The sequence below is a fragment of the Passer montanus genome, unplaced genomic scaffold, assembly GCF_014805655.1.
Source record: "Passer montanus isolate IOZ18808 unplaced genomic scaffold, ASM1480565v1 scaffold31, whole genome shotgun sequence".
Classification (NCBI taxonomy): domain Eukaryota; kingdom Metazoa; phylum Chordata; class Aves; order Passeriformes; family Passeridae; genus Passer; species Passer montanus.
The window spans coordinates 10,951,955-10,964,574 of NW_024367819.1; the positions used below are offsets into that span (position 1 = coordinate 10,951,955).

General features: G+C 42.6%; 1 protein-coding gene across 1 annotated transcript in view; it reads left to right on the forward strand.

Annotated features, from left to right (window-relative positions):
- Positions 1–3,048: 3,048 nt before the first annotated feature.
- The window catches only part of VWC2 (von Willebrand factor C domain containing 2), a 55,179-nt gene continuing 45,607 nt past the window's right edge, over positions 3,049–12,620 (forward strand). The window contains exons 1-3 of the mRNA XM_039714793.1: positions 3,049–3,107; positions 4,206–4,987; positions 11,757–11,886. Coding sequence (XP_039570727.1) covers positions 4,274–4,987; positions 11,757–11,886 — 844 coding nt within the window. The 5' untranslated portion in view covers positions 3,049–3,107; positions 4,206–4,273. The remainder of the gene's footprint in view (positions 3,108–4,205; positions 4,988–11,756; positions 11,887–12,620) is intronic.

Consider the following 12,620-nt stretch of genomic DNA (forward strand, 5'->3'; position numbering starts at 1 on the left):
CTTCTCTTTTCTTTCTCCATCTCCTCACTAGAGGCAGATGACACTTCCTTCAATAAAACAGTCCCTGTGTGAGAACACGTGAAGGGATTGGATGCTTCAGGTGGCTCCCTGGAGTGCAGGGCTGCATGTCTGCACTGGGGTACGTGCATATCCCAGATTTTATCCATATATTAGGCTAAAAGTGGTTTTCTTCTGTACTCTCAGATGTCCAGAACATGTCTGCCTAGCTGTGAAGTTTTGAGTTTATGTTGTAATTACCCAGTTAGAGAACCAATTTTAACTTGGCAAAAGATCCTACATTTCAATTCTTCTTGTTCATACAAAAGGTCACTCTTAAAAAATATTCATCAAAATTTCAGTCATGAGTAGATGTTTAATTAACTATGTTTGACTAATAGCCAGCTGTCTTCAGTATGGGTGTCCACTCTCACTGTCTTGACTCTGGTCTAATGGAGATGATCAGCTTGTTCCTTGACAGAAGAATTATTTCAACTACCAAGTTCCCTTTTGCTTTCCATTCAACCACATCCTATAAAATTAGGCTAATTCTTAGTAAAACTAAGCTAAAACAGAGAGAACTGTTTTGTGCACATGACAGCTCTTACTTAAATAATAAGCTAATACAAAGCTCTCATCATGCAGACAAGACCGAGAGAAAAGGGAAGTCTTGAATGGGATTCAGAATTTGATCCTCATCCAGATACAGAGTTTTCCTTGCAACTGTTGACTTGGGGGATCAGAGTAGGGAAACTTGGAGCTGTATTTTTATGCTGAGACTGTTCTGTGAATAAACAGGATTTCAGTCTCCAGGACCTTACATGATACAGTATAAGTATACAATTTCTCATTAAAAATATTGTTAGAAGCTGCCTTCAGATGACAGATTTTCATTATTCTCTCTCCTAGTTCAGGCTTCACTTCACTGAAAAAAACACCAAACATTTCTTACATATCTGTTATTTAACCATTTGGACTGTAACATATTGCAATTTGATTCTATGACATTAATGAACTGGTCAGGTGTCAGTTCTGCAAGGGTTCTAATGTCAGATACAATTAATCACTAAATATACCTACAAATCTGAATAAACAGGGACTGAAGTTCAATGAGAAATCCGTCTGAAAAATAAAGGAGGGTGTTTACTTCTTACTTTGCCCAGTAGGGTAGGATGAGCTGCAGTTTGTTGTTACAATCTTGCTCTGAGGCTCTGCCTTTCTCGCTACAGAGCCTAGTGTTTTGAACCATCAGCTCCAGCTGATGATCCCAGTTCTACGTAACCAGGGCTGGGAGAGGCATAGCTCCTACAAAGAGAGCTCTGGATGCTGAAGATCTCAGATTTTGCTCCGAAGTTTCACCTGGGAACACATGAAAATGTCAGAACCATAAATTGGCTTCTCTCTGCTCTTTATCACAGACATAGCATTGCTGTCCCAAGGCCCTTATTTTCTTCTGCCTTGCTCTCACCACAAGCAGCTGCTGCTGAACAGCAATGCTCACAGGCTTTTGAACTCCAAGGTAGGTCCATCATTCAAGTTGTTCTTCTGCAATCAGTAATGGGGTGTACTGGTTGCTCACCCCAAGTCAGGGTTTAAATTCCATAAGGCATGAAATCTTTTAGGTTTACACATGGCAAAGATTAAATTCTTTACTCAGAGGTAATGAGATGGTAGTTTGAAAGGAAATACTTTATTTTTAGTCATATAATAAGAAAAGTCAATCTTAACTCCTTAAGAATTTGTCTAGAAATCCCCTAGCAATACGGAATTTCATTTTATTAGTGCAACCTATGGAAAAACTTGACTGCTTCACATCCTTCAAAACTTAAGTCTTGTATTTTAAAGTTTCGGAGAATTATTTAGCTGGTGAACACCCTACTAGAAGACATGAGGCAATTTCAAGAGAAATATTTTTAAAATTAGACAGGAGTCAATACTTTTTAATAGTAACAACCCAGCAGCCAAAAGAGTTTAGCACCTGCATCCTCCTGGGGAGCAATTTAAGTATTTGGGTTCTCACAATTAACAGGTACTCATGAAGGTACTTAACTATGAAACATTAGTACCCAGCAGATTTTCACTGCTCTCTTGAGTACCGATATTGCAGTGATACCATTTCAATGGGGAAAAAAAAATCAAACCAAAACAAACCGGAAAATTAGACCTAGCCTAAAAATTTCAGATACAATGTGAAATATGTTGTGAAATCCAGCCCTAGTCACGAGTAGGGCACAGCAGATGTTGAAGTGCTACTGTGGCAGAGGGTTAGTGCAGCTGGGACTGTTCTGGAACATCTGTAAAGCAAAATTCAGAAAAGAAGATTATACTGATATGTCATCTAATGCAGCTTAAAAATAAATAAATACATAAATAAATAACCTTTTGGGCTCCAAGCCCTTGCTTAGATCCTGAACAAAAGTACCTCTAGCTATTCTCGTGCATTTCTGTCCCAACGCTCCTGCAGCAGTCATTTCATAACAGACCATGCTGTCCTTTTTCTCTTTTTGTGTCAAAGAAATATAAAGGAGAATAACGCAACTATATTTAACTTCAGAACTGTCCACCAGCCATGCAAAACCAGAAGGAGGTATTTCAACTAGTAAACCACGTACCACTTCGCTGCTAGAGCAGGCTGGCGGGGGAGCGCTAACGCACAGCACTGCGTGATGCTGCGGAGCGGGCAGCATCAGACGGGCACAGATCGCCCGTCCCGAATAAACGCTGCTCAGCCGCCCCTGCCCGTGCCCGGGGCGGGTCCGCAGGCGTGCGCAGCGGTGCCCGCCCGCTCCCGCAGCGCGGGGAGAGCGCGCCTCTCGCGTCCCGAACGACGCCCCTAACACCGCCAAAAGTTTCAGCCGCGGGCGGGCGGGGCCGGCCCCCAGCGCGCCCGCCTTGCCCCGCTTTCCCTCCCTCCCGCCAGCCGCTCGCCGGCTCCTGCGGCAGGAGCAGGCGGCAGGAGCGGGCGGCCCCCGCCCCGCACACCCTCCGGCGGCGGCAGGGCGGGCAGGGCCGCTGCACTGCCGCCCCCCGGCGGCACCGAGTCCCCTCGGGCGCGGGGCGACGCTCGCCCGCCCGAGCCGCCGCCGGGGCTGAGCGCGGCGCCGGCGCAGGTACGGAGGCACGGAGGCGTCGCGCCGGGCCACCGGGGAGCCGGCCGGGCTGGGGAAGGGGCTGGCCCGGCTCCCTCACAGCTCCAGCGGGCCGGGGTCGGGCGGCGCTGCCCGGCCCTCCGGAAAGTTTGGGCGGGCGGCGCGGAGCCGCGGCTCCCCTGCCCCCGGGCGGAGCGCGGTGCCCCGCGGTGCCGTCGCCGAGGGCCGGGTAGGCGGGCGGGTAGAAAGAGAGGCTTTTAAATGGCTTTGGGGAGCGGTACCGCGGAGCTGGGGTCGTGCCGGGAGGCTGCAGCGGCATTGCGTGTCGTGGCCGGAGTAGTGTACGTATTTTGGTTTGGGGGTTTTGGTGTTCTTTTTCCCCGATTTGGCGTGCCGTGTTTCAGGGAGAGGAGCCGGGAGTGCTGCCGAACTCCTGGAGGATGTGGGTTAAATGAGCCTCGGCTGCGGAAACTCGGAGCGGCTCTGTCTTGTCTTTCGAACACGGGCGAGGAAGAGGTGGTGTTGTGTGCTGGTTTGGGTAGTTCGGAAGGGAGGTAGTTTGCCTTTGCTCGCTTTAGTGTGTTTTAGTTGTCTATTACAGAAACGTGCTCGCTGGTAGGTATTTAAACAGAACCCAAACCAGCGTACTTCAGACTGAATAAGAGGTTAATGAAAATCATCGTGTGTGCAGACAGTGAATAGCACTCAGATGGGTAATTTCTATTCCGGACCCTGCTGGATTTTGGGGAGCTCCATTTAATTCATCGGGCGTCCGTCCTCTTCACATGTTGTCATTTGAAAGTTAAAAATAACGCCCCCCCCCCAAGCGCTCTGAGTTTTGCCTGCACCTGCCTTTGCAAACGCTGGCTCCCCGGAGTTCTGCGTGGGGCTCTCTCGGAGCCGAAGACGCCCGGTCCGTGTCCAGAGCCCTGCTATTTATAAGACTTGGCAGAGCGGGGGAGGAGGAGGAGGGATGCAGCAGCAGGCTGTTTGCCTTTTGCATAAACTACCGAGGCAGGTTGCATATTGTTTGAGATGTTGCATCGGTGGAGACGAGGCGGGGTGAGGGGGGGGGAAGAAGTGCAGAAGCTGAAGTATTCCTAATCCTTCTTTTCCTAGGGACTGTGGCTTTATGAAGCGCTTCCCTCCGATGTGAATGCAGTGTCCCCTGTGGGATGCAGTAGGTGATGCCCAGCTCTACTGCAATGGCAATTGGAGCTTTCTCTAGTTCTCTTCTCGTAACCTGCTGCCTCATGGTTGCCCTCTGTAGCTCCACCGTTCCCGTACAAAAACTGGCCAAGGCTCAAGACAAACAGGAGATAAAGGCGAGCCAGGAAAAGAGAGATCACACGTCTACAAGGGACAGCCAGACAGGTCCAGGGAAAATGAATGAGATCGGCAGGAGCGGGAGGGAGGAGGGTAGCAGGGACTGGAAGAGCAAAGGAAGCAGGAACTACTCGAACAAGGAGTCTTGGACTAAGCAAAAGCAGGCTTGGAACAGCCAGGGGACAAGCAGTAAATCTGGGAGCATTCAAGTGCAAGAACAGAGGGATGCTGCTCCTGAGGAACCTCAGGTGGCTGAAGATTCCTCTCTCCCAGCATCTGTTGCGAGCGTCACTCCCGAGCCTCCGGAGGAGTACGCCTACCCGGACTACCGTGGGAAAGGCTGCGTGGACGAGAGCGGCTTCGTCTATGCCATCGGGGAGAAGTTTGCGCCGGGCCCCTCCGCCTGCCCCTGCCTGTGCACTGAGGAGGGCCCGCTATGTATCCAGCCCGAGTGCCCCAGGCTCCACCCTCGCTGCATCCATGTGGACACCACGCAGTGCTGCCCGCAGTGCAAGGAGAGGAAGAACTACTGCGAGTTCCGAGGGAAAACCTACCAGACCCTGGAGGAGTTCATGGTAAGGAATGAAGCCAAAAGTCTTTTTGGGTTTTTTTTCTCTTGTTTAAAGTGGTATTAACGGTCTTTAACTGTTTTCTCGGGGAGTGTTCTGTGTCTCCCCCTCCTCTTCACATTTTTGTGTTAATATTACTCCTGCAGTCCTGTAAAATATTCCCCTTAAACATGACCTTTCTTGCTCTATGGTAGTCTAACATTTTTAAGTGAGGGTGCTGATCTTTATTAATTCCTTTGGTATTTACAGTAAAAAATGCTGCTTGGAAGGATGCTACTCAGTGGTGTTATGGATTTTGTGAGAATTTTCAGCAATACATTTGTTTCCCTATTTAACCATTAACTGTTAAACTTCTGCCTTGCAGGGATCAAGCAGGGTTTTGTGGGCTGACTTCTATTCCTAGCAATCAGTTTGTGATGATCTCTTCTTTTTTAAATGTCTTTTTTTATTATTAACTATTATTTTTTATTAACTATTTAAGTAGTACTGCCAAGATTGCATAATGTTTGCCCTTCTTTTTGAAATGTCTTTTTTTTATTATTAACTATTATTTTTTTATTAACTATTTAAGTAGTACTGCCAAGATTGCATAATGTTTGCTTTCTGTGGATGACTCTAGGCCTTCTTTTTAACAGTAGCATAGTTTTCAGACTTGATTGCAGTAATACCTAAAGAAAGAACTTGAAAAGCTTCATGTTCAGGGAAATCCTTTCAGACTAGGGTCTTTTTAGCATTACTGTGCAAGGTTGTTATCATTGAAAATGCAGGATGTTACAATGCACTCAAAAGTTTTGGAGTCGGGGCCAGTTTTCTGGTTGTTTACCTTGTCTTTTTCCATTTAGTATTTTGTTGTGATTGAGACCTATGAACAGGCTCTGAGAATGGCTTGTGAAATTTCTTGTGAGTGACTGTTAGATACAGTGCTGTTCCAAAACCCATTTCTGAATACACTGAAGAATTTAATGCTGAATATATTGAGGGGAGTATGAAATATAATTGAAGGTTCTGGAAGCTGAGCCCCTCCAGGGTAGAGAAAAAGAAAGTGTGTTTTTGAAGGCTGAAAGTAAGTTGTCACCTTTGCTCTCTGGTATTTGCATGTTCCTGAAAACTTAGCTTTGGTTCATAATGTCTTTCCATATTCGTCAATTTAAGAGAAAATAAATAACACAGCAGAACTACTTTCTCCATAATAAGAAAGAGTGTTGTCATTTGCTCTTCTCAGGCAGTAAGGTGCAGAGCACTGGTGAATTGCAAGGTGTGGCAGAAAACATTGTATCATTCTACCTATTTCCATGTAATCCTCAAAGGGTTACATTCAACTTCAGGGTGGAAGTTTTCTACTTAAGAGGGAGCAGCTACCTTAACAGCAGCTAGTTGGTGTGACCTTTTCAGCGATGGCTTGTGAGATCCTTTCTTTCCCAGCAAACTTAATTCTTGAGGGGTGGCCAAAAGATGAAGCTTCTCCATAGGTCAGTGTTTTAAAGGCTTCTCTCTGCTTTTCATTCACTCTCTTCTACAGAGTTTCATTTCTTAGCCTTTTCCTGTAGTGAAATTGTATTAATGGCTATAAAGCAAGCCTAAAATACTGTATTAAACCTGTAGCAAGCGTAGAACCTTAATGTTCCCTGGTACATTTGAATATGACTGACAGTCTTGGTAAGAATACTGTGGAACAGTGACATTTATAGAAATGTCCTGAAAAGATTTTGGTTTTCAGCTTTCTTTTTGACTCAGTTCAGCTTTTAGCCCTTGGCTTCATATCTTCCTCTAATGAAACATTACTGCTTTGTTTTACCCAGCTTTGGAAACACAAGTGAGAAGGGATGTCTGCTCAGTACAAGCAAGGAAAATTATTGATGCAATTAGATGGTGGAACTGCAGCCTGATTATTTTCCTATGTGAGAACCTTGTTTTTTGGTTGAGATTCAGCATTGGTTCCAATATTGTGAGCACAAGCTCTAAATGCAGCTGTTTGCCCAGGCCACTGCAATCAGAGGAGTTGTCTGGCAACACAAGGTGCAGATGTAGTCAGGTTGCTACTGCTCAGTGGAAGCAGTTGTAAAAGGCAAGCAACTGCACAGTTTCAAAGGTATTTTTGTTAGTTTAAACTTGGTGGTCTTAGGTTACTAACATGCTGTCTCTTGATTAAGGTCAGGGAAGGAGTTATAAATGGATAGTGATGTGATTTGTCTCTGCGTCTGCTCCTACTGTTTGTGGCAAAGAGTACCAGACATCACTGAAGGAAGAAAAAGATGACCTCCTAACATTTAAGTGACATTTTTTGTACAAACATTTATGTATAGATGTGCAATTATGCATGCAAGTTTCTGAGTCTACTTATATAAAATTCCTATATGGCTTGGCATGGCAAACAATTGCCCTGACTGGAGCCAGAAGCTGAGTGTGCCAGGGAATTTGAGGTTTGATGTGTTTCTTCTTTGATTTGCAGTCCATCCTTCAGGTTTTGCTTGCATGTGCACGTATGCGTGCGTTTTTGTGTTTTCAAAGAGGACATGGATATCAGCACAAAAAACAGCTTGGGTATAGGGGAAGGATGAAGTCTCATAAAGCTGTTTCCATCAGCACCACTCTGGTCACTTGTGGGTATTGTGGGGCAGAATAGCAGTGTGATCACAACATCCATATTAGTGGAACTGGTAGCAAAATCTTTATTTGGTGAAATGCAATGGGTGTTAAAGTTCTGCACTGAAGCTGAAGATTTTCTAAAGCATGTGGCCCAAATATTCCAAGTAAAATTTGAAAATGAAGGCTGATGTATAAAGTCTTACAAGAATGAGGAATTATCTTCAGAAGTGCAATGTTTTGGAAAAGACCTATGATTTTGAAATCTGTTGATTTGTGTCTTTTAGAATTTCCTTGATACCACAAATGGTATTTGTTTTATGGGTAAGTTACTTGAAAATCTGGGAGTCAGCAAACCCAAATGAGTTTTGAAAGATGAGTGGTATTTTGAAGCCCGGGAGTAAAAGCATGGCTGGTAGGTTTATTACTGTCAGTGTAACCCCATTCATGTTCTCGCGGGTTATGTCAGTGGCAGAAAATATTAGTAAAAATTCCAGCACAAAAGAAAATAAATTTGGGATTATGACTGTTTGCTTGGTTTTTTGTTTTTTTTAAATTTAGTTTTAATAAGTTTTCAAAGCTTAAAGAACCAAATGTAGATCTGAATATCTGTTATTAATCCAGCTTTTTTTTAGTTTTGTTTTGATGTCTTTTTGGTTTGTTATTAAAGTTGAACATTTGGTATGGGAAAGCTCAAATTATTTTGGACTACAAATGATTTGTCTCTTCCTAATTATGACAATTTACATTAAGCTGCTGGATAGATCTACTACCCTTACTAAGCTACAGCTTTCTTCACACCCTACTAATGGAAAACGTAGCACTTTACATAGTATTTCATTTGCTCTTTTACAGTGTCTGCAACTCAGGCACTGCTCATAAACTTCCCTTTAAACAATTCTAAAGAGCTAGGGGTTTTTTGCCATCTGTAGTCTATTTTCTACAGGTTTTATAGCTGCCTGGTGAATACACAAGGCTTCTGTTGCCTATTGTTGTCTTCCTGCAGTTCTTTCATAGGCAGAACTGCTGCTGCTACAGACTTAACAGCTTCATCTGTAGACCACAGAGGTGTGGCATCATTAGTTGCCAGAGAGAGACTGATATTATTTCCAGTCCAGCCTGGTTATGTCAGAAGTGCTGAGTGTGAGTGCTGCTGGGCTGGTCATTCCCCACAGGAACAAGTGAGATGCTCCTTGCAGTGACTGCCACTGGGACCTGCGCTGCAGGGAGTGCACTTGCATTGCATGAGTAAAGAGGGGAAGTGAAGGACCAAATGGGTCTTTTCATTCTGATTTATTTAGCTGCTGTTACATACAGGCACTGTCTTATTGTCTCTCTCTCTAGTGATATCTCCAAGTATTAAGCTGCCATTAAGGCATGGAAAGTGGGGGTTTTCTACAGTTTCTGCTGTATCCTGATGATCAATAAAAAGCAATGTGCTATATTTTAGTCCAAGGATGAACAAATAATGGCTCTCACTGGCACCATTTTAGCATCCACTGTGGTTTACTTGCATGCCTGAAAGAGCTTTGTAGAAATAAGCTCATGGAGACCCTCCTTCTTGCTGCCATTACTCAGGTTGGTGGGGTGTACAGATGACAGTACTTATCAAGGGTGTGCTGTAAGTATTCCTCTGAAATCCCATGATCTATCACACTAGAAGTGTCTTCATTACTGCAGTATCACATTAACAGTGCACTCTGTTCATGACAGATGTAGTCTACAGGTGTACGTGCTGTATAGGACAGAAATGTGTATCTTGAATCATCATTATTAGAGAACAATTAGATCAGTTTTGTTTCTCAATCAATAACAAATTACTTATTTTTCTGAGAATTTCAGCCTTTGTCAAATTTGGAAATCTAGTAAACCTATGTAATTAGAATATGCTTACATTTTACAGAGGAGAGATTTTAGGAATAACATCTGTGTGTTGCCTTGTTTCCTGATTGTCATCAGATACACGAGTTTTTACACCATCTCCAATGTTGCATGACACAGCTACTAAGCAGTGACTTGGACTAAGGAATGTCTGTTGTGGTAGTTACTGATCTCATTCAACTTTGATGGCTGGCAATTTTTTATCTTTTCCAAGTCATGGCAAAAAATGTTAAATTTGATTTAAAGCTGTATGTTCACCTTGTTGATCCTGATCCTTGGAACTGAGTGCTGGTGTCTTTTTTCAAGTAGGATTATATATTGTATAATATTTTATATTAAAAATAATATTAAGAAAATCAGTCCTCCTTAAAGACCATGTTTTATAATTTGGTAAGTATTGTTTCTAGACATAACACTAGAAGGAGGGATTCTTGTTATTGACTTAATATTTAGGAGCTCAGGTTTGCTGACACTCATAAGTTCACATGTGTTTCAAGTGATTACTTGAAATACCTGAGCCTTTCAACTCTGAGCATTGGATCAGAAACCTCCTCATCTGCTGACACTCCAGATCTGGAAATGAATATGACAGTTTAAAAACAATTACAGGACGAAGTTGCCCCAAAGTCTGCAGTAAAGATTTTCTGCACTGGACTGTCAGCCTCTGAGTGGGATTTCCTAAACATATGTGTGGTGTTATCCTTGGCAGAGTGAAAAGCAAAGAGAAAATGCAAAGTGAGTAGCCAGCAAAGGAAACCTGAAATAAATAATAGTAATAAAGCAGAAAGCAACACAGCAGGAGACCCTATTTAGGCTTTCTAAGCAGAGGGAAGGGCGTGAAAGAAATCTGAGTGCATAAGGGAATAACAGCCTTGGCAGGTGGGAAGGGAAGTAGCAAAGCATGAATGAGCATTTAGTTGGAGATGATGCTTTGCAAGCATCAGCATGTTTGAACTTTGGAAGTGAGAAGGATGTGAGAGGCAAGCAAGCAGAGAATGGATTTGAGGAAAAAGAAGTGATAGGCTGCCTGAAAAATAGGGAGAAGAAGCAGATGATCTGCAAGTTAGACATCTGGGTGATTCTTCAAAGCGAATAATTATTTTCTTTTTTAGATTTCATTTTTTTCTGCTCTTATTGGAGAAGTGAAATGGGGGATTGTCTGCATCAGCTGGAATCTGGAGTGAAAAACAGTCCATAGAAAGAACAACCTCCTCCTTAAATAAATCAGTAATCTGCACAGATTATAGATTTAGAGGATCACTAATAATAATGTTCAGCTGCATTTTCATCCTGGTGTTCTGGGCATGGGAACCCATGTGGTTTTTTGGAATGCAGCAATGAGATTTACAGTATAGCATTTATTGCTCTTCACATCCTTGCTTTCCTCTATCTTGTGAGGATATCAGCCATGCAAGTGAGGTGTGCCTGGTCAGGAATGCTGAGGGGAACAGCTGGAATTGTACATGTGGCAAATACAGACATGTCAAAGTCCATTTTTTACTAAAGAGAGTCTTGCTACTCTTTTGTTAGGAATTAATTTCTTTGAAGTAGGTCTTTCAAGTAACTATCTCATGGTATTCCTATTCTGTAAGAGTTCTTCAAACGCAGTAACATTTCACTAGGTATAAAGGATTACCAGTATTTTCCTTCACCCTTTTCTTTGAATTTCAACTTCCTTTCAGAAAGTTACAAGTACTAGAAGAATTGTCCAGAAACAATTAACCTATGGGAAATACCTGAATTCAAAAAGATGGGTTTTTTTCCTGACTTCTCTTTGAAAAATATAATTTTCAATAAATTGTAACTTCCTGCTACCAAAATACTTTCAAACCTGAAAAAATTACAGTAAGGATTTCCATTAAAAGAAGTTTCAAACTTCATTTAGCAAAGCTTTTCTTCTTAATATACACTTTTTTTTCCTAGAAATTATTTTTGAACATCTAATAGAACTAAACTAGATTATGAACTTAATTTTCAGAAAGTTCATTAGAAATTCAGTAAGGTAATTTTTGTTTAATTTGTATTAAGAGTCGTCACTGTTGTTGTTTTCAACATCCCTCTGACTTTCCCATTCAGTGTGTAGGTTCAGAGAACCTGTTTCGTTTTGGTTTTCTTTTCCTGCTGTGGTTCTGTAATCTTGCAGGAGCCCAGTCTTGGTCTCTGCATTATTTAGGCCACAAAACCCATTTGTTTTAGAGTGGGGAGGAAAAAGATGTGAAGGAAAGCACATTTCAGATGAGAAGGGGGGCACTGCACACTCCAGGAGTGCGTTAAGTGGTGGAGTTAAAGGGTGACTGGGTTTGTGTTTCAGGTTTCCCCGTGTGAGAGGTGTCGCTGTGAAGGCAATGGCGAGGTGCTGTGCACGGTGTCAGCCTGTCCCCAGACCGAGTGCGTGGACCCCGTGTATGAGCCTGACCAGTGCTGTCCCATCTGCAAAAATGGTGAGTGATGGCTGCAAAACTAGGAGGGGGCCTCTGTGGAGAGATCTGTGGTGCTCTGTTCTGCTTTTGAAAAGTTATTCAGATATTTTGTCTTCTTCCCCTAACGGAGATGGAGTTGTCTATGGATGGTGTAATCCTGTTGTGAGGAATCAGATATTCCTTGATTGGGGTGGCCTCAATTATGACCTATGTGGATTTTTGTTACCCAAGAGACAATTAGGATGTTAATATCTGCTGTTGATGTATCTCTTGGATATATAATTTGCATGAACTCATTGTGGCTGTGTTTTATCTAGGCACACAAAATGGAACTCAGACTCTTCATATTATCCACCTTTCAACATGAACAGGAAAAGCTACTTTTGTTCTCCATTCATATTTGTTTCCCTTTCAGATATTCTTCTCCTTTTTTTGGTTTGGTTTTTTTTTTTTCCATAAGGCAAATCAAAAGTACCTTATTGAGCTCATCTAATTTTCATAACTAAATGAATTAAAGTCCCAAGTTTAATTGAATATTTTTTGTAACTAAATTAGACAGAAAGTCTCTCTACTCCCAGCAAGGGCTTGTATTAGATCAAAGTCTTCGTCTATTTAGACGAAAGAAATTACATGACATACTAGCTCATCACTTATAACGAAGAAATGATAATTTATTAATAGAAATGAAAGCTGCAAAATCTCAAATGAAATTATATTTAAAATTAAAAAGGACATTTAAAAATACTCAGATAATG